The following is a 25,131-nucleotide window of genomic DNA, read 5'->3' as shown; positions in this document are numbered from 1 at the left end:
AAAAAATAGTTTAAAGACAACTTTTGAAAATATCAGCAAATTTTAGGAATGTATTTTTTGAATTATAAAAATTTAAGAAAAAATCTAATTGTAAAAAAAAATGTTAGATCAATTTAGTTCCATTAAAGGATGTTTGGTTAGATTTTGAGAAACGACATTTGAATTATTAACATCCACAAATGTAAATGAATGAATTTTATCCAATTACTATTTTTAATTAGATTTAATAAATTTACTAAAAAATAGTTAGTTTGCTGACAAATAAATTATTTTTTCTATTTCTAATTATATTGAGTATTTTTTTTTACACTAAATAAAGTTATATTAGACATTATTATAAATTTTTACATCTCATACCTCAAAATCCATCAACAATTTGTTATTACATGAATATTTATTGAAAAAAAAGGAATACAAAGCATGAAAGTCACACTAAATCTATGATAAAAGTTATATTTCACACAACATAGACAAACTATTCCTATTGTGAAAAAAAAAATCTAAATAAATACATAAAGGTAAATCATTAAACCACTTATATTATTTTCTATAAATGAAAGCTAAATTAACTAATTTATCATGGTTTCCTCCATGAAAAATATAATAAAATTTGAATTGTATATGTGTATAAAAATGCAAGTACCGATGTCATCTCCTTTTATGTCTCTAAAGAACCACTAGTTAATAAAAAAAACCATGAAAAATTAAAAAAGAATTACTTTCCAACCAAAATATCTAAAAGTCCTCCTCCAATAATTAATATAGTAAGTCTAAAGTAGTGGCTTAATAGGTGGAGGGTAGATGATGCTATTGAACATATGCTAGAGCAACCATATGATACATCATATGGTAAAATTGAAAGAGATCCTTATGGGCAACATCTACATTTACATTCATTAGTGTATAAAAATGACATTATCCAAACACGTCAATTAATTGCAATTCGAAGGTTGGCTAAGATCACTCAAATGTGTAGACATGAAATACAAATACTTTTGTCTTAAGAGATCACTTCACATACATGAAATATTTATAGTGAAAACAACTATTTCTAAATCATCTAATAGATGACTTTGTTAAGCACTTAGAATTTTATAAGAATGAAATAATTGTTAGTTATACACATTCATTAATCTAGTTTGGCTATCAATTTTTCATATGCATTGTCCAACTTATATTTATAGGCGTCATAAAAATATTTGTTATGGTCTAATGCTTCTATGTTGTCTTTTGTGTCAAAGCTTTCAATTATGGATGTTTGATTCTTTTGTTAAGGAAAAGAACATGCTTTATTTGGATAATTATAATTTTTCAAACAATTTGTTAGTGAGTTTTCAAAATTCTTTTTAGTTAATAGAGACAAAATAACATGCAATGCAAACCAATTATGGAAGGAAAAATTACTCAATATTTTTATATTGGTTTGTTTGATAACGTAAACTACGTTCAATTCTTTACAAATTAGTCAAATTCCACTAAGCACACTATTGTTGCAAAGCACAAATGATAATTATTTTGGTTCGTAGCCAGTCTTGGCTAACCCGTCAAGTATTTTTTGACATTAAGTCACTCTTGGCTAAAATCCCCAAATATTATTTCTGAATGTAGTTATTATGGGTCATGTCATTAGAATATTATTTAAGAAACAATCAGTCTCGGTTAAGACAAAGATTATCTTTATAATCAACAAATGACAAGTTTCAGTCACTGAAGAGGAGTTGCGTCTTTCAATGTTTACAAGACTAAGCACTCTTTTCTAGTTTGCTAAATGTAAAAAAAAAAATCATGCTCCTACAAAGCTTTTAGGTGCAAATAAAAATTGTCAAAGTTTCAAATTTCAAAACAATGACTTGTCTTGCTAAAGGTTTCTCTTTGAAGTACGTCTTTAAATAAGTGTTTGAAGTCATTGTGATATCTTTTCTGCCCGTTGAATAACTTTGAACTTATTTTGAATATATCTTCTTCTTCATCAATTGTTTGTTGAGCTTGATCATAGAACCATTGAATGCACTTCATGCAACGGTAATTACTTTTCTCTTTAGATTGCATAACTTTTTACTCCAAATCATGGTAAAAACACATTGTATTATTGGTGTATTATGGCTCTAGAAGGGAGATGAATAGAGTTTGTAAATAAATTCAAACAATTCTCACATTAACAAAAATATTCAAAGTAAAGAGTATGATAGAGAAAATGAATACAAAGGATTTATACTAGTTCACCTCCCGCTAACGCTACATCCAATCTCTAAGCAACCTACTTAAGATATTCCATTAATCACCACTTAGCGAGTATCACCCTCTTTAGGTTGCAACGAATTTCAACCTCTTCAAGTATCATAAGTATAAACCTCTCCAAGCTACATTGAGTATCAATTTCTCAAAGTATCATTCTCAATCTCCGTTTGAGACCAAGAATTCTCAATTATAATGAATAATTAGAAAACAAATCTCACAATAGGAAAACACAATTTAACTCATATATTACAAGTTCACTTAGTGAAGAATTAATAATCTCTCAACCCAATATCTCACTAAATACTATTGATATGGCAATCTCACAACACTTTGATAATTGTTTCATCCTTTCGTTAGTCTCCTACTAGTATAAAAACACCGTATAACGTCAGTGTTATTTGGCCTTTCACGTCGAATTCGAGACCAACGTCATATCGGGAGACATTAAATTCACGTCGAATTTAAAAAATTCAAAGTTAATTTATGTTAATTGACTTCAGACATAAAACAATTCGACGTCTCCAGAAGAGAAAATTGACGTCGGATATTGTTTTATGTCTGACGTCAATTAACGTCGAATTTTGTTAATGTATGATGTTAATAAACTTTTATGTTTTTTTTAATTAACTGTGATTCTTTGTGATCCTTTTATACAACTCTATGAGACCTGAAAAGCAAAAAAACAACAAATGTAATCCAATTTTTGATATTTTATACAACATGAACTATGAACGTGTAGTGTAGTATCAACAACAAACAACAACAACAACAAACAACAACAAACAACAACAACAAACAAGTTTAAAAACAACAAACAATTTAACAAATAAGTTCTTCAAAAAAAAAAAAAAACTAACCTTCAAAAGGTGGGTTCGTCGGAATAAAGTGTTGCCACAGTCAGAGGGAAAGCAAAATGCGCCTATGAAGGACAAGAACACGAAAACAATTGATCAAAACAAACGAAAATCATACCTAAAGTAGTTAATCAACATCCATTTGTATCAAATGAAAGAAAGATTACATATGATGGTCGTCAAACTTCTTTCGAGAAAAGTTTAAGCATAGAAGAGGGTCTGGTGCGCTAAGATAAAGTGAATGAATTTTGAACCTCCCGCTCATAGTTTTACTGAATTCACTAACCTTTGGACATCTAAGTCTAGGACATTCAACGTTTTATAACTTTTTGACATCTAATTTTAGAGCTTTCGACGTCATACGTAAGTACATTTTCACCTTCGCGCCAAACATTTTCACAAAATTTACCCAATAAGATGTCAAACTTCTCAATATTCAACGTCTTATAACAAATTGACGCCGAATTATAGTCCTAAACGATGTCTAATAATTGCATTTATTTACAAAACTGCCACCGGTTAGTGTTAACGTTGGCTATTCAGTGGTTGGGCGTTGAACACGTGACGTTATAAGCTGTTTTTGTACAAGTGTCCTTGTATGACTTTGCATCCTCTATATAACTGTTGTATTATTCTTCAGTACTTCAATGTAAAGAATATTGTAAAGATTGCTTTCATATGTGAAAACTTGTGGCATGATTAAAATGTATTAGAAAGTGGGTTTTTAAGCCTAACTCAACCCAAAATTGCTTTCATATGTGAAAACTTGTGGCATGATTAAGATGTATTAGAAAGTGAGTTTTTAAGCCTAACTCAACCCCACAAAACTGGCTTGTAAGGTGAGGTTTGCACCTCACTTATATATTATAATTTGGTCTTATCTCTAGTCGATATGGGACTTCCAACATACCCCCTTCATGTCGAGTTATAGACATCTCGTGCGTGATAGTAGAAATTGGATGGTCCAATAGCGGCCAGACAACGGGTAGAATATAAATGCCCAAGAAACAAGAAATATCGTTAGGATAGGCTTAAACAAGAAATATTGCTAGGATAGGCTTTAACGATGGCTCTAATACCATATTAAATAATGGAGTTTTAAATCTAATTCAATCCCATAAAACCGACTTGCAAGGTGAGGTTTGCACCTCAGTTATATATTATAATTTAACCTTATCTCTAGTAGATATGGGACTTCTAACATGAAAAAAAGATTTGTTACTTAATCTTGTACATCACTCAAGAAGAGTAAGGAAGACCTTCTAAGATCTTGGCAAAGTATATTGAGTGTTAAAAAAAACAAAAAGGAAGAGACTTCAATAGGAAAAACTCTACTAAGATAGGTCATTTTCACACAATAACACACAGAAACGTTATTCAACCTTTTGATTTTATATTTAACTCAAATGTGGGTATTACAATGCATATAAGGTCTCCTTATATAGGTTAGGAACCGTGAGTTAGCTTCCCTAAATGGAGATATGGGACCCATCTAACACTTGGGTGCTCAGGGTTAACTATTCTAACTTAAGATAACATATTCTATCATCCAAACAAAAACTACTTTGAGAAGAATTGATCCCAATTAATATTAAAATATATATGTACAATATGGCTACAACATTTTTATCTTTTCTAAGAGTCCTTAAGGCCTTCTTGACTTCCAACTCTTTAATCATTCTTCTAGTCAATACACCTCTAAAAGCTTCATGTATTTGTTGGATTCTTTTCTTTCTTTTTCTTCCCTTCACCTTGCCTTTAATATCTACCTTTTCTGTGTGTGTTTGATTGAATCCATGACCATTATATGTAAAAACCTTATAAATAATTTTAAAACTAAAGTTTGCCAAAGTAATTGGTCTAACGTTCATCACCTTTAATCTCAAGAATCAAAGCAAGCAAATTGGAGTTAGGATCCAATCTTGTAGAAAAACTGAAACATAACAAAATAAAATTTCTTACCTATAATATTCCAAAATTTATGAGAAAATAAGATTTAATCCACCCTGCAACATTCTAGAAGAAAACCACAACTTTAACTTCAAAAGAAAGCATTCTTATCCTTATCACTAACAAATGTTTGAATAACATTTTGAAGAATATCATTAGCCACATTAAAACTATTTGTACTGTACAATAACAATGATGTATACAACTCAAAAATTGATTTTAAATATGTTTAATATTATCAAACACATAATCACCATCTTTAATAATTAAAAAAGCACTATCTTTAATAAAAAAATGATTTAATGTGAATTTTCTTTCCAAAGACTCTTTATTAAGGTAAACTTATGTTTTAAATTTTATTTCCTTTAACATAGAAGTCTTTATACAAATTCAAAACATGATACATTGAGCAATAATTATCCTCCAAATTTCTCATGTTCTCCTAAGAAAACATTTAAATTTATCATAATTGTTCAAGACTCACATTTCCAAATTAACACATTACGAAATTATTCCATAAGAAGCTTGTTTAACATAAGAAGCTTGTTTAACTTGTGAAGTTGAAGCATATATCACAACAAATACACTAGAAATATGAAAATTAGGTTCTTTATTGTTAATAATAAAAGTAGGAAAACTAAAAGAAGACATAAAATGAATAGACAATTCATTCTTGTCATTACTAAACATCATAACATTTATCTCATTAATATATAAAATCTTATGGTTTTGCAAACAATAATAAATAATACCTTGTTACCTTATTAATTGAAATAACTACAATATTAAATATTTGTGAAGTTCAAGCTTTTTTTTCTTGATCTCCAAATAAGTTATCAACTTTCTTGATTCTCCTTTTAGCTAACATACATGGTTGGTATTATTTGGCTAATTTTTAAGATACAGACAATTAGACATACAATTATTAGTAGGATGTTTAGGAATTATGGTCAAACATTATTAAACTTCTTTTCATCAATTCTCCATCATCAACTTCATTTTCAGTTATTTAGATTGTTTAAGTTTGATTATTTTTCCTTAATAGGAGATACTACACTAAGTTTACTTATACACATATCTACCACAATTTAAATAAGTGAAATTAAATCTTTCATACTCTATTCTAAGTAAAAAAAAAAAAACATTAGTTTCTTTTTGGATTTTTTCAACACAAATCCTAACTAATTTGCCTCTTTAATAAATAAAAATTAATTTAGAGTATGGTTTCAAACTTGTTTCTAACATGTCCAACTAACTAAAATGGCAACCTAGTATACCAATCTAGACAACAACCTTTCTCACTATTTTGTTGTGAAAGTGAAAAAAATGATTTCTATCTTTAGACCATGTTATATTAATTTATGATCATCTATGACTCTCAAAGAGTGCATTCCTATAATTATTTACTTCTATAAAATGTACTCAGAAATAATGCTATGAAAAATCTATAATACAAATAGAAATTAAGTTATTTCCTTTCATATTAGAGTTTATTTTCGAACTTGTTGAAGCTCACATAGTTAGGTAACACATTAAAGATGAGAATATATTATCTAAATAGTACATTATTTTTCAAATTGCTTAATAGTATCGGAGATAATTAAGACAAAGACAAAATTCTTAACTAAAATTATCTTCATATAAATCTAATATTTATCTATTTTCTACCAAAGGTTAATAGTAGAGAGTAGTTTCTTTACATCTATTTTCTTATTTAACTTAAAGACTCAATAATTTACGTAATACATTGTTAAAAAATGGTTTTATTAATAATAACACTATTATTGAGTTTTCACAACCAAAATAAAAGCACCCGCTCTAGATAATTAGCTACAGAATTCAAAAAGCAATAACTTAGTTAAAATTTGATTTTCAATTTTAGTCTTAATTAATTGGAAAAGTTATGAAACGTTGAGGGTCCACTTTATCAAGCTATTAAAAATCAATTTTATACTAAAAAAGAAAATTAAAAAAAAAAAGAAAAGGAAGAAAAACGCGTTTTGCAAAGAGAACAGTGTTGAGTCTGAGTCTTGTTTCTCCTTCTTCCCCATTATTTTCCATCGTCTTTTTTCTTCCATATCACAGGATTAGGGTTTTCAAAAACCCTTTCTTCTTCTCTGCGACGTCACTCCTACAACGGGGAAGAAGGGGTTTTCCGTGCGATTTGGTTTTCTTTCACTGTGAGATGTTTTCTTCTTCTTCTTCTTCTCATTGCAGTTCAGTGATCAAATGGAGTTCCCTAGTCAAGTTTCTCTTCTTCGTGGTTCTGTTCTTGTCGCCAAGCGACGCAGTATTGGCGGATTCGGACGAATCCGCTCTCCTTCGTCTGAAGGCATCGTTTTCCGACCCCGCCGGCGTTCTCTCCACATGGACCTCCGCAGCCGGCGCTGACTCTGGCTACTGCTCCTGGTCTGGTGTCCTCTGCAACGCAAACTCCCGGGTGGTCGCCGTCAACGTCACCGGAAACGGCGGCAACCGCCGCAACGGAACCTCCCACCCGTGCAAAGGTTTCTCTCAATTCCCTCTTTACGGATTCGGAGTTCGGCGAACGTGCGAAGGTAGTAAAGGTTCTCTCTTTGGAAACGTTTCTTCTTTTAATTTCATCAGTGTGCTCACGGAGCTTAGGGTTTTGTCTCTCCCCTTCAACGCGTTGGAGGGGGAAATTCCCGAAGCAATTTGGGGCTTGGAAAAGCTAGAGGTTCTCGATTTAGAAGGGAATCTGATAAGTGGATATCTTCCGTTTAGAATTAACGGCTTGAGGAAGTTGAGGGTTCTGAATCTTGGGTTTAATAGGATTGTAGGGGAGATTCCTAGTTCAATTTCGTCTCTTGAGAGTTTGGAGGTTTTGAATTTGGCTGGTAATGAATTGAATGGTTCTGTTCCTAGTTTTGTTGGGAGGCTTAGAGGGGTGTATCTTTCGTTTAATCAGTTCAGTGGGGTTGTTCCGAAAGAGATTGGGGAGAATTGTTGGAAGCTTGAGCATTTGGATTTGTCTGGGAATTCGTTGGTTCAAGGGATTCCGGNGAGTTTAGGGAATTGTGAGAGGTTGAGGACGCTTTTGCTGTATTCCAATTTGTTGGAAGAGGGTATTCCTACTGAGCTTGGGAAGCTCAAGAGCCTTGAGGTGTTGGATGTGTCCAGGAACACTCTTAGTGGTTCTGTGCCTGGAGAGCTTGGGAATTGCTTGGAGTTGTCAGTCCTTGTGCTGTCAAATCTCTTTGATCCACGCGGGGATGTCGCTGGTGATTTTGGGAAATTGGGTTCTGTGAATGATGAGCTGAACTATTTTGAAGGGTCGATACCTGTGGAGGTTTTATCGCTTCCAAAGCTGAAGATATTGTGGGCTCCCATGGTGAATTTGGAAGGCAGTTTTCAGGTAAGTTGGGGTCGTTGTCAGAGCTTAGAGATGGTTAATTTGGCTCAGAATTTTTTCAGTGGGGAATTTCCGAACCAGCTTGGTGTCTGCGAGAGACTGCATTTTCTTGATCTAAGTGGAAACAACCTTACCGGGGTTCTTTCTAGAGAACTTCGTGTTCCCTGTATGGGCATGTTTGATGTTAGCGGGAACATGTTATCTGGTTCAATTCCTGATTTCTCTGATATTGTATGCCCCCCTGAACCTTCTTGGAATGGCAACCTATTTGAAGATGGTAATGTTTCTCCACCATATGCATTCTTTTTTTTGTCAAAGGTTTGGGAGAATTCACTTTTCACAGCAATGGGGGGAGTTGGTATTTCGGTTGCTCACAACTTTGGTCGAAACAACTTCAATGGCATTCTGTCATTACCTGTGGCACGGGACAGGCTGGGGAAACAGAGCAGTTACACATTTCTGGTTGGTGAAAATAATCTTACTGAACCATTTCCTACGTATTTATTTGAGAAATGCCATGGGTTAGATGCATTGCTTCTAAATGTCAGTTATAATAGGATATCTGGTCATATTCCTTCCAGTCTCAGTGGGATGTGCAGATCATTGAAATTTTTGGATGCATCTGGAAATCAGCTTGCAGGACCAATTCCCGTTGATTTAGGGAATATGGTCTCCCTTGCATCGCTGAACCTCAGTAAGAATCAGTTAGAAGGTGAGATTCCCACCAACCTTGGCCAGATAAAGAATCTGAAGTTTCTTTCTTTGGCTGGTAATAAGTTAAATGGCTCGATTCCGACCAGCCTGGGGCAGTTGTACTCTTTGGAAATCTTGGACCTTTCTTCAAACTATCTTACTGGTGAGATTCCAAAGGCTATTGAGAACATGAGAAATCTGACTGATGTTTTGCTCAATAACAACAATCTTTCTGGTCACATTCCTGGTGGTTTGGCATATGTCACCACACTCTCAGCATTCAATGTGTCTTTCAACAACTTATCTGGATCATTGCCTTCTAATAGTGGCTTGATTAAATGTAGTAGTGCTGTTGGGAATCCGTTTCTAAGTCCCTGCCGTGGAATTTCTCTATCTGTGCCGTCAGGAAGTCAACTAGGGCCTATTTATGGCAGCCCTTATACTCCAGCAACTGAACAAGCCGCTGTCAAGGACAGTGGTAATGGCTTGAGTTCTATTGAAATAGCATCTATAACTTCTGCTTCAGCCATTTTTTCCGTTCTTATAGCCCTGATTGTTCTATTTTTTTACACTCGGAAGTGGAAGCCTGGGTCCAGGGTTGTTGGTTCTACTAGAAAAGAAGTTACAGTGTTTACTGATATCGGGGTCCCGTTGACTTTTGAAAGTGTTGTCCAAGCCACAGGAAATTTCAATGCTGGCAACTGCATTGGGAGTGGAGGTTTTGGGGCAACATACAAGGCAGAGGTAGCACCAGGAGTTTTGGTGGCAGTCAAACGACTTGCAGTTGGACGTTTCCAAGGTGTTCAACAATTCCATGCGGAAACCAAGACCCTTGGGAGGCTTCATCATCCTAATCTTGTCACTCTGATTGGTTATCATGCTTGTGAGACAGAGATGTTTCTCATATACAATTATTTGCCTGGTGGGAATCTTGAAAAGTTCATCCAAGAGAGGTCCACAAGGGTTGTGGATTGGAGGATTCTTCACAAGATTGCATTGGACATAGCCCGTGCACTGGCTTATCTGCATGATCAGTGTGTTCCCCGTGTTCTTCACCGTGATGTGAAGCCTAGCAATATCTTGTTAGATGACGATTTCAATGCTTATCTATCGGACTTTGGATTGGCTAGACTTCTGGGAACATCAGAGACACATGCTACCACTGGTGTAGCGGGAACATTTGGATATGTTGCCCCTGAATATGCCATGACTTGCCGTGTTTCTGATAAGGCTGATGTGTATAGCTATGGTGTGGTGCTTCTGGAGTTGCTCTCAGACAAGAAGGCTTTGGACCCTTCATTTTCTTCTTTTGGAAATGGGTTCAACATAGTGGCATGGGCATGCATGCTATTGAAGCAAGGAAGGGCAAATGAGTTCTTCACTGCTGGGTTATGGGAAGCAGGACCTGGAGAGGATTTGGTAGAGGTTCTTCACTTGGCTATTGTCTGTACTGTTGACTCTCTCTCCACCAGACCTACAATGAAACAAGTTGTGAGAAGGCTCAAGCAGCTTCAACCCCCATCATGCTAGCCCACTTCTGTGGCTTCATCTTTTAACATTATTAATCTTAGAAATATTGTAATCTGTAATTTAGCATTTTTGTGGATTTAGGTTGAGTTTCTAATTTGTGCTTATTCTCCCCTGTACATTTTTATATAGTTGTAGCTCCAATTTTCCCGTACTCTTTTCTAGATTAGTTTTGGGGGCCTGCTGCTGATTCTGCAGAAGAATGCAGATATTTGATTTCCCCTGCATTACATGTCTATTTGTTCAATAAAATTGAAGAATAGATTATGTTTTTTCAATTTCTTTTCTGCACTTCTGCTAGATTTTACTCACTAAATGTCTAAATTTATCTGATATTATAATTATTACAATCCTGTCATTTTTTGGAAAGTGTTACAATGTTATCTTTTTAAACATTTGTCACTAAATCCTTATACTTTTTTATGTTCATTATATACAGATGCACTTCGAAATAATAGCTATGTTTTTAGTTATTTTGAACTTTCTATATATCTGATATAATTATTTCTAAGATACCTCTTTCTTTGAAAATCAAATTTGAGAGTGCAAAGTAATTAATTGACAGAAATTAGGTTAAAGTATTAATTTAATGGAATAAAATTAGTATTGTGCAAGAATTGAATTACATCATTGAAGGATTAATGTAAAAAATATCCTTGAAAACCAATTTATGCTTTTAAGTTTTATTTTATATACCAATTATATGCCGTTGTATCTAGGGATGTAGATACAATGGGTCGGTTAAATAATTACTTGTGGATATATGTGAATACCTACAAATATTTAAAAAAATACATTTTTATAAATTATTAAAATAATTAAATAGAATTACAAAAAATATATAAATTAAATTAATTATAAATTAAATTTTAATTTTTGTTTCAGTTGAATTGGTTCAAGGGTCAATCGTCCTTTTTTTGCTTTGTTCTCTTTTGATCTTCAATTTTCTTAGAATGTCATCCACTTCCATGAGTTGTTGACGTGCTGAAGACACTCCGATGCTCAAGATATAAAAAAGTATAAATTTTATTAGGATAAAAGAGAAAGATTGTACCTAGACATCAATTATATATTTATAGAGTTTCTGACAGACAAGTTCATTGATTAACCATTAGTGCACAGTATATTTTTAGGCAATCCAACCAAATAATCAATAATTAATACAGTATATTTTATAAAGAGTAAGACAATCTAACCTATTAATTAATGTAATATATTTTAGGCAATCAAATCCAATAATCAATAATCAATACGTATATTTGGTAAAGAGTAAGACAATATGACCTATTAAACTTGTAAAATATAAATTAATGTTAATTTTAATTAAATTTAACTTAATAAATTAAAAATTTAAATTTTCTTTTTATTTTTTGCTGGTACGGATAGTATAATACCCGCACCCGACCCATTTATAAGCGGGTATTAAAATACTCATTATCCGCAGTTTCAGATAATAAATATCTGCGGATATTAACTATCTATCACGAATTTTATCTGCGAATATCCACGTACGCAGATCTTTTTTGTCATCCCTAATTATATCCCAATGTCTCTTTTCAAAATTTATCTATAAGTAAACACACACCAATGTCCCTATTTATTTTTTCCGTCATACTTTTCGTTATTATGACTAATTTATCTGTGTACCACAAAAAATTCTGGCAGTTCTTATAAGGTTCTTTTAACCTTAATACATGAAAAGTCTACCAAAATAACACTTCTATTCTAATTGAACACTTTTCTTTAACAAAAAGTCTAGTGAAAACATTTAATAACATTTTTTATTCTATTGTTTTTTAAAATTTTAAAAAAATTCTTAAAATGAATAAAGTATTTTTAAAATAAATCGATTTAATAATAATAAAACGTTATAATTATATTATTTAATTAAATATATTTTTTAATTTGATTTTGAATATAAAATTACGACGAGGCTTCAATTAGAGTTTCCATCTTTTTTTTCTCATAAAAGTAATTAATTAAAATTAATAAATTTTAAAATTTATTATATATTTCAATTAGTTTATCAATTATTGATTACTTATTTAAAAAGTTATAGAAAAATTAGGCAGGAAAAGGTGCACTTCGTTTAATTTTCGTTGCTGCTTTTCTTTGACGTTGAAATGAATATATATATATATATATATATATATATATATATATATATATATATATATATATATATATATATATATTAAGATATATTATTTTTATTTTTTATTTAATTTTTATTTTTATTTTTATCTTTTAGTTAGTTTGTTATTATTTTTTATTTGTATTTTGGACTTATCTCATATTTCTTTTATTATAAATAGAGAACTTACGTGTGTATTTAACATAAGGGAGATTAATCCCAAATACAGTTTTTCACTATATTCAACATGGTATCTAGAGTATAAGGTTCTTTGTTTGTTGGTCCTGCCCACTACAATTATCGTCGTTGTTAGAGTTGTGGTCGCCGACGTTAGTGTCATTGTCTCCACCGCCGACCACCTTCATTGGGCTCACCACTACCTAACTGTGTTGATTGAGCCTTTTTTAAGTTCTAGTTTTTGTACTCTCTTGCTTGTTCATGGCTTGTAACTCGTCCATATATGCTAATTATGTCAATGTGCATTTATCTATTGATAAGTTAAATGGTACTAATTATGCAACTTGGACATCAGACGTTAAACTTTGACTTAAGAGTCAAGGGTATCTTGATCATATTACTCAGAACGTGACAACTATTGATTCCATTGCAGTTACCCATTGGTTGAAAGTTGATGCTCAGTTATGCATTGTTCTCAAGGGTAGCCTCCAAAACATGTTTTGAAATCTGGGAACATGCTAAATTATTATACACCAATGATACTCAACGTTTTTATGGTGTTTGTCATGATCTTCTCAATGTTCTTGCTCCTCGGCGTCAAGACTCTATGGCTGATTATATGGGTAAAATTCATGCTCTTTTTCATGAGTTTAATGAATTATTGTCTCCTTCTTCTACTTCTGCCAAAGAAATAGAGCAACAGTCAAAGTTTTTCATGCTGCTAGCATTGCATGACCTTGCTGATTAGTATTCTCATGCTCGTGATCAGATTTTGGGTTCACCTGTTGTTCCCATTTGACTTCTACTTGTTCCACTCTTTTGCGTGTACCTAGTAGACTCACCAATGATACATATGTTTCCTCTACATTGGCATCTCAATGTCATGACTACTATCACTCTCACAAACCGAGAAAAGGACGTCTCAAGTGTAACCATCGTGGCAAGGTAGGCCACACGATTGACGGGTGTTATTCATTACATGGTCGCCCTCCTAGATCTACTGCAATTGTTCAAACTACTCCATCATCATAATCGCCTACTATGGATCCTCCTTCATCTGATATTAGTGATGACTCTATTATTTTCAGTAAATTTCTCAAATGGTATAAGGATCAACAACCTTCTAGTTCCACCTCATCTATAGCACACACAGGTACATCTTTTATTAGTCTGAGTCCATCTTCTTCTTTTGATTATTGGGTTCTTGACTCGGGAGCCACAAATCACATTACTGGTAACAAATCTTTAATTTCTTCTTTGTCCTCTCTAAATCCTTTACCTTCTGTTACAATGGTTGATGGATCCAGAGTTTTAGCTCATGGTGTTGGGACTGTTAACATTTTTCCTTTTTTATCCATTGATAATGTTCTTTATGTCCTTGGGTCTCCTTTTAACCTATTATTTGTTAGTCGTCTAACTCGTTCTCTTGATTTTGATATTTCTTTTAACAAAGATTTTGTTTGTTCATAGGACCGGAGTTCGAGACAGGTGATTAGCACCGGATGTGAGTCTCATGGTCTTTATCATCTTCGCCCCACTACACATATTGATGAAATTATGGAGTCTCCATCTCTTCTTCATGCTCAGATTGATGATTCCAGTCTTGCCAAACTACAACAACTTGTTCCTAGCTTATCCAAGTTGTCCAATTTGGTCTATGAGTCGTGTCAATTAGGAAAACATATTCGTAGTTCCTTTCCTCATACTGTCTCACAACGTGCTTCGTCCCCTTTTGCCTTAGTTCATTCTGACATTTGGGGACCTAGTCATGTTAAGTCTAATTTAGGTTTTCAATATTTCGTTACTTTTATTGATGATTATTCTAGATGTACTTGGCTGTTTTTAATGAAAAATCATTCTGAGTTATTGTATCTTTTTCAAACTTTTTATAATTAAATTAAAACTCAGTTTGGTGTTTCTATTCAAACTTTGCGTAGTGATAATGGTCGTGAATATCTTTCCAATTCTTTTCAACAATTTATGGCTTCCCATGGTATTCTCCACCAAACTTCATGTGCTTATACACCTCAACAAAATAGGATGGCTGAGCGCAAAAATAGACATCTTATTGAAACAACTTGTACTCTTTTGATTCATGGTAACGTTCCTTAATATTTTTGGGGTGATACTGTTCTTACTACATGTTATCTCATTAATCGCATGCCCTCCTTTGTTTTAGAAAATAAAATACCTCATTCTATCTTATTTCCTCGTGAACCTTTTCACCCATTACCTTTAAAAAATTTTGGGTCTGCATGTTTTGTTCATAATTTTGGTTTTGATTTTGATAAGTTAGCTCCTCGATCACACAAATGTGTTTTTTTAGGCTTTACTAAATCAAAGAAAGGATTCAAGTGTTTTTCTCCTTCTCTTGATTGTTATTTTATATCTGCAGATGTCACCTTCAATGAGTCTTCCTTTTATTTAATGAGCATTCTTCTTCTGACATGTCTCCTTCTAATACTATCAATATTCTTGATGTTTGTGATCCTCCAATTGTGCCTAGTTCACCAAGTGTTTCTCAACAACAACCAAGTGACTCAATTGAAGTGTCAACTACCTTGTCTCTTTCGGCTCCGACAACTGAGTCTACCCTTCCAATATGTCGTCTTCCCAAATCCTTATATGGCCTAAAACAATCTCCTAGGGCCTGGTTTGGAAAATCTAGTAATGTTGTTCAACAATTTGATATGACTCGGTGTGAGGCAGATCATTTAGTCTTTTACCGTCACTCAAGTGTTGGATCTGTCTACTTGATAATATATGTTGATGACATTGTTCTTACAGGTAATGATAGTCATGGCATCTCTCAGATGAAACACCATCTTTGCAACCATTTTCAGACCAAAGATCTTGGCAAACTTAAATATTTCTTAGGTATTGAGGTGGCACAATCCAATGTGGTATTGTTATATCTCAAAAGAAATATGCACTAGATATTTTGGAGGAAACTGGGTTGATGAATTCAAAACCTGTGGATACACCCATGGATCCTAATACTATACTTCTACCAAAACAGGGGGAGCCTATGTCAGATCCTGAGAAATATAGAACACTAGTTGGAAAATTGAATTATCTTACTGTTACTCGTCCTGATATTGAACACTTAGTTTATTGTGCTAGAATTAATCAGGGAATTGTGCTTAATTGTCCGGTATTTTCCCGTTTTTGCTAATTGTGCTTAATTTGACAGGAAATTCGAATTTTAATTAATTTGAATTTTCTGAGCTAATTATTTGCATTATTATTTTCAGGAAAAAATTTGGAAATATAATTTTGGACATATTGAGGGTTATCACACAATTCAAAACTCTCTACATAGAAGTGTGGACAACAAGGAGGATACTATGGTCATTTTAACCTTTTGGGCTTATGAAATAGGTGTGCTTAAATTGAAAAGGGGGTGATGTCTAGCAATTAGCATGCTGTCCGGCCATTTGTAATTTTTCTTTTGGTGAAAGCTGGCCCAGCAAACTTGAAGCTGCAATAGCCACACAATTAAACACGGTCCACACGGTTTGGACAACAACTAAGATGTGTAGCAGCATTGTCTAGCAAAGAGGTGCAGGGCCATCAAGCTGCCACGATTCAGCAAGCAATTTGTTTGGAAACTTCCTGCTGCTTGAAGAGAGCACACACGGTCACAACAACCTTCATCATACTCCACGTTGCATCAACTTGGAAGCATCATGGCCCACATAAAAATCACGTCCAGCTTGCAAGATCTGGGCTGCATCAAATAAAAAAAAAGCAAGCTGCTGCCCACATCTTTTCCGCAGCCTTGAGAAGAAACAATCCAGGTTGATGTCCTTCTCGGTCCAGCCCTTTTATGTTCAACATGTTCATCCCGTTGCAGCGTTGGAGAGCAAGCAACGGTCCAGCAGCTTGGCTTCATCCATCCGAGAAGATCAATGTGGACAAACGTTAGACACATCAGCAGATTTTTAACGGTGTTAGTTTTGGAGGACTAAAACCAAAGTTTCCAAAACATGGAGGACTAAATTGTACCTTATTTTGAAAGAGGGACTAAAATCAAAATCGCCCAATAATTAAGGGACTAAAAACATATTTAACCCTTTTTATTTTAATCAAATAAATAATTTAATATTAATACTTTGATTGTTTTTTTTCCAAAATTTATATGGTATTAAAAGATATTTATTTTTAAAATTGTAAACATTTCTTTCCAAAGCCAATTAAGAAAAATATATATTTCGAACTAGTTTTTGAAAACTAATGAACTCTTAATCAATTTTTGAAAACCGATTAAGGAATAAGAAGAGTACAACGAGTAAAGAAGGAGGAAAAAAAACTTAATTTATTAAAATTTTGAAAGTTAGATCGAACTATCTCGTACCGACTTGATTGTCGTTCGGTATCTTACACATCAAAGATTTTATAGTTTGATTAACAAAGTAAAAACATACTTAGATAATATTGAGTCAGGGCCAACCTTAATCAAAAGCTCATTTCAAAACTTATAAATACAGAGGTAAGTTAAATAGGTAGGTGATTGCATTTATTGGACATTTAAGACTTAAATATGGTAATCGATCGGTAACTAAAAACTAACTTAAGTGTCGAAGTACCTTTAGCCCCACCGCTCGGAATTGGACTGCATATGAGAAAACCAACAAGATATCAGAGGAAGAGCAATAGATTGAACTAATCGAAGAGGTTTAAAGTGTGAAGATATAGTTTCCAACCCTACATCAACATCATAGAAAGTCAACTTCAAAAATCTCAACACAAGTTAGTCTGAACAGTCTGGTACCGACTTGATGACCGTTCAGTATCTTACACATCAAATATTTTATAATTTGATTAAAAAGGTAAAAGTATACTTAGATGATATTGGGCCGCAATTGGGTTAACCCTAATTAAAAGTCCATTTCGAAACCTATAAATACAGAGGTAAGGAAAGAGGTAGGTAATTACATTTATTGGACACTTAAAACTTAACTATGGTAACCAATCTAAAATTTTAATTATTTATTATTTGATATAAATTTATTATAGTTAAAAGGCTTAATACCTCCAATGGTCCTCAGATTTGTCTATCAATCTCAGTTTGGTCCTCAAGTTTTAAACAGTCTCAATTTGGTCACAATTTTTGTAAAAATGCAAACATTTTACCCCAACCGTTAAATGTATTGAGACCGCGTTAACTTTAAATGAAGCTGTAAATATTTTTTTTATGTTTTAAAATCATTAAAACCACGTGGCTATGGTCTTTCTTTTTCCTTCCAATCATTGATCACATTTCACTCATTCCTCCACCATCAAACCCCCCGACTCACACCTTTTCTCCCTCTGAAACTAAAAAATGTCGCCGACCACCCCTTCTCCTCCGTTTGTGTACCAAACCAGAAAAATTATTTTTACCTGCAAGATGAACAACACAGGTTATTGGTAGGGTGTCGTATGGTGACAGCGATACACGAAAAGGAGAAGATGTGTGCAATGTGGATTATTGGTAGGGACAAATGAGATATGAAAGATAAGCATTTGCACGATCCAACCTCGTCTTCATAAAGGGATCTAAGCCAGATCTATATCCACTTTCAAAATTCCTTACAATTGGCTGAAACTTATAGACAATAAACGATAATCCTCGAAACTGAGATCCGACACGAAATCACAAACATGTATCTATAAAACGCAATTATAATTTATGCTTCTCATTTATTAAGATCACCATACTTTAAATGGAGAAATAAATACCACCACAGAAACATGTTGAATAAAATATAAGCAAGAATACCTTCAACCAGAAAAGTACATAGAGCAATGGAACTGCAGCAATGCCGAGATGGAATAGGATAGCGTATGTGGCAGGTGCTGCTGAAGATGGAAAATTTTTAAAGTTCATCGCCTAACAGCTGTAAATGACGTAAAAGAGAAAATTTTTAACTCACATAAGGAAGATAAACGAAATCATAAAAGGAAGATAGGATAGGTAAACCAATACAAGTAACTTGATAGTTGCAACAGCGTTGCAGGATGCCAAAAAATCATCTACACAAAAACTGTCTATCACCACCTCCGACGTCAATGTCGATGCCACACGTAACCTTTGGTTCCACCTCTTCTCTCCCACTACTTCCGCCTCTGCCGCCACCCTTCCTGTCGTCGTCTTCTTCCACGGCGGCGGCTTCACGTTCCTCTCCCCGGCCACGACCAAGTACGACGCTTTCTGCCGCTCCCTATGTCGCTCCATCAACGCCATCATCAAACCTACAGGGAATCAGAGGACGCGAGTTTCTCTCCTTCCTCCGCCACCACGGCTACTTCTGCCACCACCGCCAAACGAAAAGGGTTCAGGTGTGGAGAGGTCTTCGAGTCCAACCTCTGTCTTGGTCGGGTAAAGGTCCGATCTTTTGACGCTGCAATTTGGTCTGGGTGTTGCTCATTGACGAGGGTCTCTGTGGAGTTAAACGGAGAAGAAAGAGAAATAAGGTGAAGTGGGGTTTTGCTTTTGAGTTAAAGCTTGTTGTAGAGGGTTTTGAGGGTTTGAAGGAGATGATTTGGTTGGCTTGGTGAAGGGATGAAGATATATGCAATAGGTATCACCAAAGGAGAAAATTTTTAAATATTTGGTGTTTTGTTGGACGGTGGTGGTTGTTGGTGATGACACCGGTAAAGCGGTGAGAGGGGAGGACGCAAGGGAGAGGAGGAGAAGATCTGGTTTCAGTCGTCAGATGTTTTTCAGTCATGTGAGGTGAAATTAAGATGGGAAACACGTCACTCGTTGAATTTAATCATAATAATAAAAATAATTAATATTAACGTGGTTTGGTAGCACTTAACGGTTGGGGTAAAATATTTGCATTTTTACAAAAATTGTGACCAAATTGAGACGGTTTAAAACTTGAGGACCAAACTGAGACGGAGAGACAAATCTAAAGACCATTGGAGGTATTAAGCCTAGTTAAAATAATAAATTATATAGAAAAAAAAGCTTGGCCTGAAAATAAAAAGAAAAATAGAAATTGTTTGCTTCTTTGTTACGAAATCTGTTATTCATTCCATAGCTTTGGATTATGGATTTTGCAGACGGGGTTTCCGATCTGAACGATTATGGTAGTGCTGAAAGTCTAAGAATCTATGAAGAAGCGGCAATGAACTATTACATTACGGGAGGGAATTTTCATGCTATGATGGGAAAGAGTTACGCGATTTCCCAGCATTATGGACTGGCGGCGGCAGAATATGCCAAGGCATCCGAAGCATACAAGGCCGCCAAAGAGTTAACGATTACAAACGGATTCCCATCTTTTTCTATTTTCCCTTTTCGCCCCTTCCTCATATACGAAGCAGTACTTAGAAGACGGAAAAAGTGGGAATACGCTGCAAGTTTCAGGCAACGTAAAAAGGTTTTAATTTACTTTTGGTTATTGGATTTAAGATTACTATGTTTGTTTGTTTTTTTCTTTGATCATTCTTTGCTTGTAGAGTTATGTGGAGGAATCGGAAACATCATTCAAAGAGAATCTTATGTTGAGAAGAGAGAAGAATGTAAACAAAGAAGAAGGGCTGTAATGTATTTTTAAGATGGATTGTTATCATGTTTAATAAATTCATTCACAAAAAATTTGTAAGTTGGATCTTTTATGGAACTTTTAATATGTTTTATCAGTCTCGATTCCAGAATTTTTAAGATTATTTCCTATAGTTGTCACAGCCTATCTATGCCACTTCAATGGTATGAAAGTTTCTCAACCTAAATAGATCCTAAAATCTCAACATTTACAATGTTATCTTTTAAAATATTTGTCACTAAATGCATATACGTTTTATGTTCATCATATACCGATACACTTCCAAATAATAGTTATAAACTTTCTATGTAAAACTTCATAAAAATAGTATTTTTAGAAGTGGTGGTATCTTAGAAGTAGTAAAATTTGATTATTTTAATATTAAATGGTTTTATATAAATAGTTTGTTATAAACAAGTTTTATAATTTTAAAACACATTATCTTTCTAAAAATGATTTTTCTAAAGTTTTCGAATTTCTTTCTAGGAGTTCTTCTTCTCTGTTAATCTGATTGAAGAACTAAGACCGTTAGAGTAATCCTAGTGGTGATTTCTTTAACTCAGACCAATCAGTTTTTATTTTTGAGTAAGTTAAGTTTCGACCCATTTTCTGTGATCCTTTCTTTATCTATTGCATGTGGGCCTCCTCGGCTTGCATGTGTCCTTTGAGTTTTTAGTTTAAGTTTTTGCTGACTAGTGGTTCTAACGATTTATCCTGATAGTCTTTCTATTGTTTGTAGGAGCAGATTAGAGCTTCATGTATGTTGAACTATTTTAGGTTTTCTAGAGCAGGTTGATCTTCTGTCAAGTAAAGGAAGCCCGTGTTTATGGTTAAATTATTGAAATTTATGTATGATTAATGAACTCTTATGATAAGATGATGATTTACTTGAAATTGAGATGAGTGACTTGTTGATAATTGTGTTTGATTAGGTAAATTCAGTAATGTGATGTTTGATGTCTTGTATGAATCTGTGTTGGATTGTGATAACCTTGTGAATGATGTTTTGGTGTAATGGTGGTGTTATATTTGGTTGAATTGTTGAATGGAATTGTATTTGTAGAATTTAGGATCATTTTGGTTAAAAGGGGTGGCGTCGGTAGTTGACTTTTGGAAGAAATGGTAAAATGGAAGAAATGAGAATTTGGGATGTTTGGTAATGTCATTTGGGACTACTTTTAATGATGATTGAACATGTAGATGGCCTAGATTTGCATAATAGATGATAGATTGTGTTTTTCATTGACTTTTAAAGTGTATTTTGAGGTTTTGAGTATAATTTATTTTAGAAGTAAAAGGTTTTAGGTAAAATAGAGAGATTAGGGTTTGCTTTTGAGTCAAATTGGACTTGTTCAGACCCCTAAGTTGCTTGGTTAAGAGTGAAAATTGGTATATTTGAGTTTTGGTCCATAAAGTAAGCTTTGAGTTGATTTTAAGTGGAAATTTCATAGTAGAAGGAGTCAATACTGGTTTAGATTGGAGTATATACGTATATACAGGTTGGTTATAGCTTTGCTTATCATTTAGAAGTGTTAGAAGTTGGTAGAAATGCATGGGAGAAGACATGAGAGGTTGGAGTGGCGTTCTTGGAAAATTTAGAGGGCTGATGGTTTATGTAGAGGGACTGGGCGAGCAAACTGCTCGCTAAGCGAGTAAATAAGGGTTTTAGCAGTGAGTTTCAAGGTTGAGTAAGCTCCCTCCTGGTCTGTGGGAGTTCTCTGTTTTCGCTCTCACTGGGCGAATTGATTGGTTCGTTGGGCTAGTTTGTTGAGTGTTTTGGCTTTGGTTCCAAGGGCTAGGCGAGCCAACTGATTGGGTTGTGAGAGCTCACTGGTTTTGCTCTCATTGGGCAAGTGAAAACTGGTCGTTGGACGAGTAAGTCTGGGTTTTCTAGCTTATTTTAAGTGATTTCTCTATTGTTAGTTGTAAATGGTATAATGATGTATCTTATATTCTCTGATATGATCGAAAGGTATGATGGCATGTGAATGGTGGTGATAAGGAATTCAGGAGTGGTCCTTTAAATGGTTACGTGTGAAAGTTTATTTTTTGATATAGGAAACTAATAATTAGAGGTTATTCTGACGGTTTCAATAACCTCTAGTCTCAAGAAGAGAATGATGGTTATGCGGTGGAGAGTAGCACGAAGTCACTAGTCTACTTGTTATTTGTTAGTCATAGATGCTTGAAAGAATTAACCGTAGAGTGTTGTGATTTGTTGATGTGCCATTAACTACTGGTTGAAAAACAAATAAACCTTTGAATTCTTATACTTCTGTAACTCCTTCTGAACTACAGTAAGGGTGGTGGTGTCATGAATTCCTCTTCCATAATATCCGTAAATCGTGGGAGTGAAAGAAAGCGGGATTAACCCCTCTGATACCATATTGGATTTTGTCCATTATAGTTCTGAAAAATAAATAAAATCCTTGAATTCTTCTACTTGTTTTTTTTTTTTCTTTTTATAACTCCTTCCTATGAGCTGGTGGCGTTGTGAATCCTCTTCCATAATATCAATAAATCGTGGGAGTGAAAGAAAGCAGGATTTCTCCCTTTGATACGATATTGGATTTTGTCCAATATTATAGTTCTGACCGAAAAAGACGAACTATGCAACAAGCCAAACAAGGATAATGGTTATGGAGAAGAGTTATGCATGCCCACAGATATTAAAAGGAAAGAGAGATAAAGGAACTAAAAGAAAAAATGAAAAATTTCATATTTTTCTCTAACTCACAGAAACACAGAGAAAAAGCCAATAGGCATAGAAAAGAACAAAACAGAAAAACCGAAAAAACGGGAAAAGCCAATTAGATCAAGACATAAATTTTCCCAAACAAGAGCATCCTTGAAAATTGTACAGCATTAAAGGGATTGAAGACCTTGATTAAAATGACAAACGAAAGTTTCCATTTGTTGCTTGTTCAACACCAAACTAATCTCAACTCCTCCATTCTCATTCCTACTTTCAGAAATGCAGAATGCTCCACTTTTGCCTATGGATGTCATATCCACCTTCATTGGCTTTCCCCATCCAAAATCAATACTATATACCTCAAATCGTGGTGACCCTGCAGTTGTAAGTATTCGATTATCTCTCGCAATTTTCATCATTGTAGACAAAGTCACTGCCTCACTAAACACTCCATCCTCCAACTTCTTCAAAGCTTCATTCATCCCTTCAACACCATTGATGAAACCATCATCTCCCAACAACTTCTTTGTTCCACCCATAACCTTCTGACCAATGATGCAGTTTCCAAAATACGTGGAGGAAATGGGTGTCTCCATACGAGTCCTACAGTCCACACTGAACAAAAACGCCACTCCATCCGTCTTAGGTTGTTCTGCCTTCACCAAACACTGCAACACATAAGCACAAGCAACCGAATATGTTGACACATGAGCATTCTCGTCAAGCTTAGAATTTGCATGTTGCTTCAGCTGTCGGATGTTTGAAGAGGTTAACTCGAACGACCCTCTGACTGATTCGGCTGACATTGCATTTACACCTCCAAGATCCCACACTTTCATGCTCCTATTGTTTGGTCCACCGATGTTCAACCAACTATTCAAATACATCGCACCGATTCCTTTGGTGTCCTTTATCATTGACCTGTCATAGAAGGGCGTGAGGTGTTTTGGCAACGACGAAAACGACGATTCTGTGAAGTTATTGGAGCAAACAAAGGCCCATGCTTTGAGAAACAAAGTTGTGGCTTTTCCATCCGTGGCTGCATGGTGTGTGGTTATTCCGATGGAAAAACCAGAACCAGGAAAAAGGGTAACCTGGAGGGCCATCACGGATGCTTGTTCATCGGAAGTGGGCAAGTGGGGTATCAGATGATGGAGCAGAGAAGCCTGACAGGTATTGGAACAAAGCATGTTGAAATCAGTGGTGGATTCAGCTATGGTGAAGGAAACGGCATCGCCAGGGACATAGTTGATGATGGGGTGTGGAGATTCAAGGGGCCATGTGATGGTGCCAGCAAGAGGGAGAAAGTGTTGAAGTGTGAGAGAAAGAGAGAGTTTGAGATTGGGAAGAATGGTGTCGAAGAAGGAGATGGTTGTGTTGGGAAGTTGATAGAAGAAAACACGTTCGACTGGGGGACTCCTTAACCATAGTAGGTCAAAGAATGTCAGAGACAAAGATGTCGGAGTGGAGCAATTGGTAGTTGCTGCTGCTGCCTCTGATGGTGCCACACTGCAAACTTCCACAACTTTCAAACTTCTTGCTTCCTCCATGGCTAAGAACTTCGTTATGCTTCTGCAAAATCTTTTTCTAATATATAAACTTTTGAAAGGTTTCATTCGTTCACATTGTTTTCATCAGCACCTGACACAAATAATAGTGAATGGTAATCTCACTCTCACGTGGCCATCTCACCCTGAGTTTTTTAATAGTAACTAGGACCCGTGCGTGACCCACGGGGTCTTCTTTTTTTTTTTTCTAATTTGTATTAAAAAATTAATATAACCAATATTATATTAAAATAAATAATTTATTATGAGCATTTTTATAATAAATAAATTAAAATTAAATAATATTATTCTAATAATATTTTTTTATATTAAAATAATGAAGTATAGAAAGTACACCTAATAATACCAGTAATAATAATAAAAATAGTAATAAATTTTATT

General features: G+C 34.3%; 2 protein-coding genes across 2 annotated transcripts; one reads left to right on the top strand and one right to left on the bottom strand.

The window, feature by feature from the left end:
• Positions 1–7,026: 7,026 nt before the first annotated feature.
• Positions 7,027–10,916, top strand: LOC106771944 (LRR receptor-like serine/threonine-protein kinase RPK2). The gene has a single exon (XM_014658021.2). The coding sequence runs from the start codon at positions 7,228–7,230 to the stop codon at positions 10,636–10,638; it is 3,411 nt and encodes a 1,136-aa protein (XP_014513507.1). The 5' UTR covers positions 7,027–7,227; the 3' UTR covers positions 10,639–10,916.
• A 12,277-nt stretch (positions 10,917–23,193) lies between these two features.
• LOC106767538 (phenolic glucoside malonyltransferase 1) lies at positions 23,194–24,803 on the bottom strand. Its single transcript, XM_014652461.2, has one exon. The coding sequence runs from the start codon at positions 24,796–24,798 to the stop codon at positions 23,353–23,355; it is 1,446 nt and encodes a 481-aa protein (XP_014507947.2). The 5' UTR covers positions 24,799–24,803; the 3' UTR covers positions 23,194–23,352.
• Between the last annotated feature and the right edge of the window lie 328 nt (positions 24,804–25,131).

The sequence above is a fragment of the Vigna radiata genome, chromosome 1 (assembly GCF_000741045.1).
Source record: "Vigna radiata var. radiata cultivar VC1973A chromosome 1, Vradiata_ver6, whole genome shotgun sequence".
NCBI lineage: Eukaryota > Viridiplantae > Streptophyta > Magnoliopsida > Fabales > Fabaceae > Vigna > Vigna radiata.
Note: the sequence above shows the minus strand (reverse complement) of the source record. Positions and strands in the feature narration are given on the sequence as shown.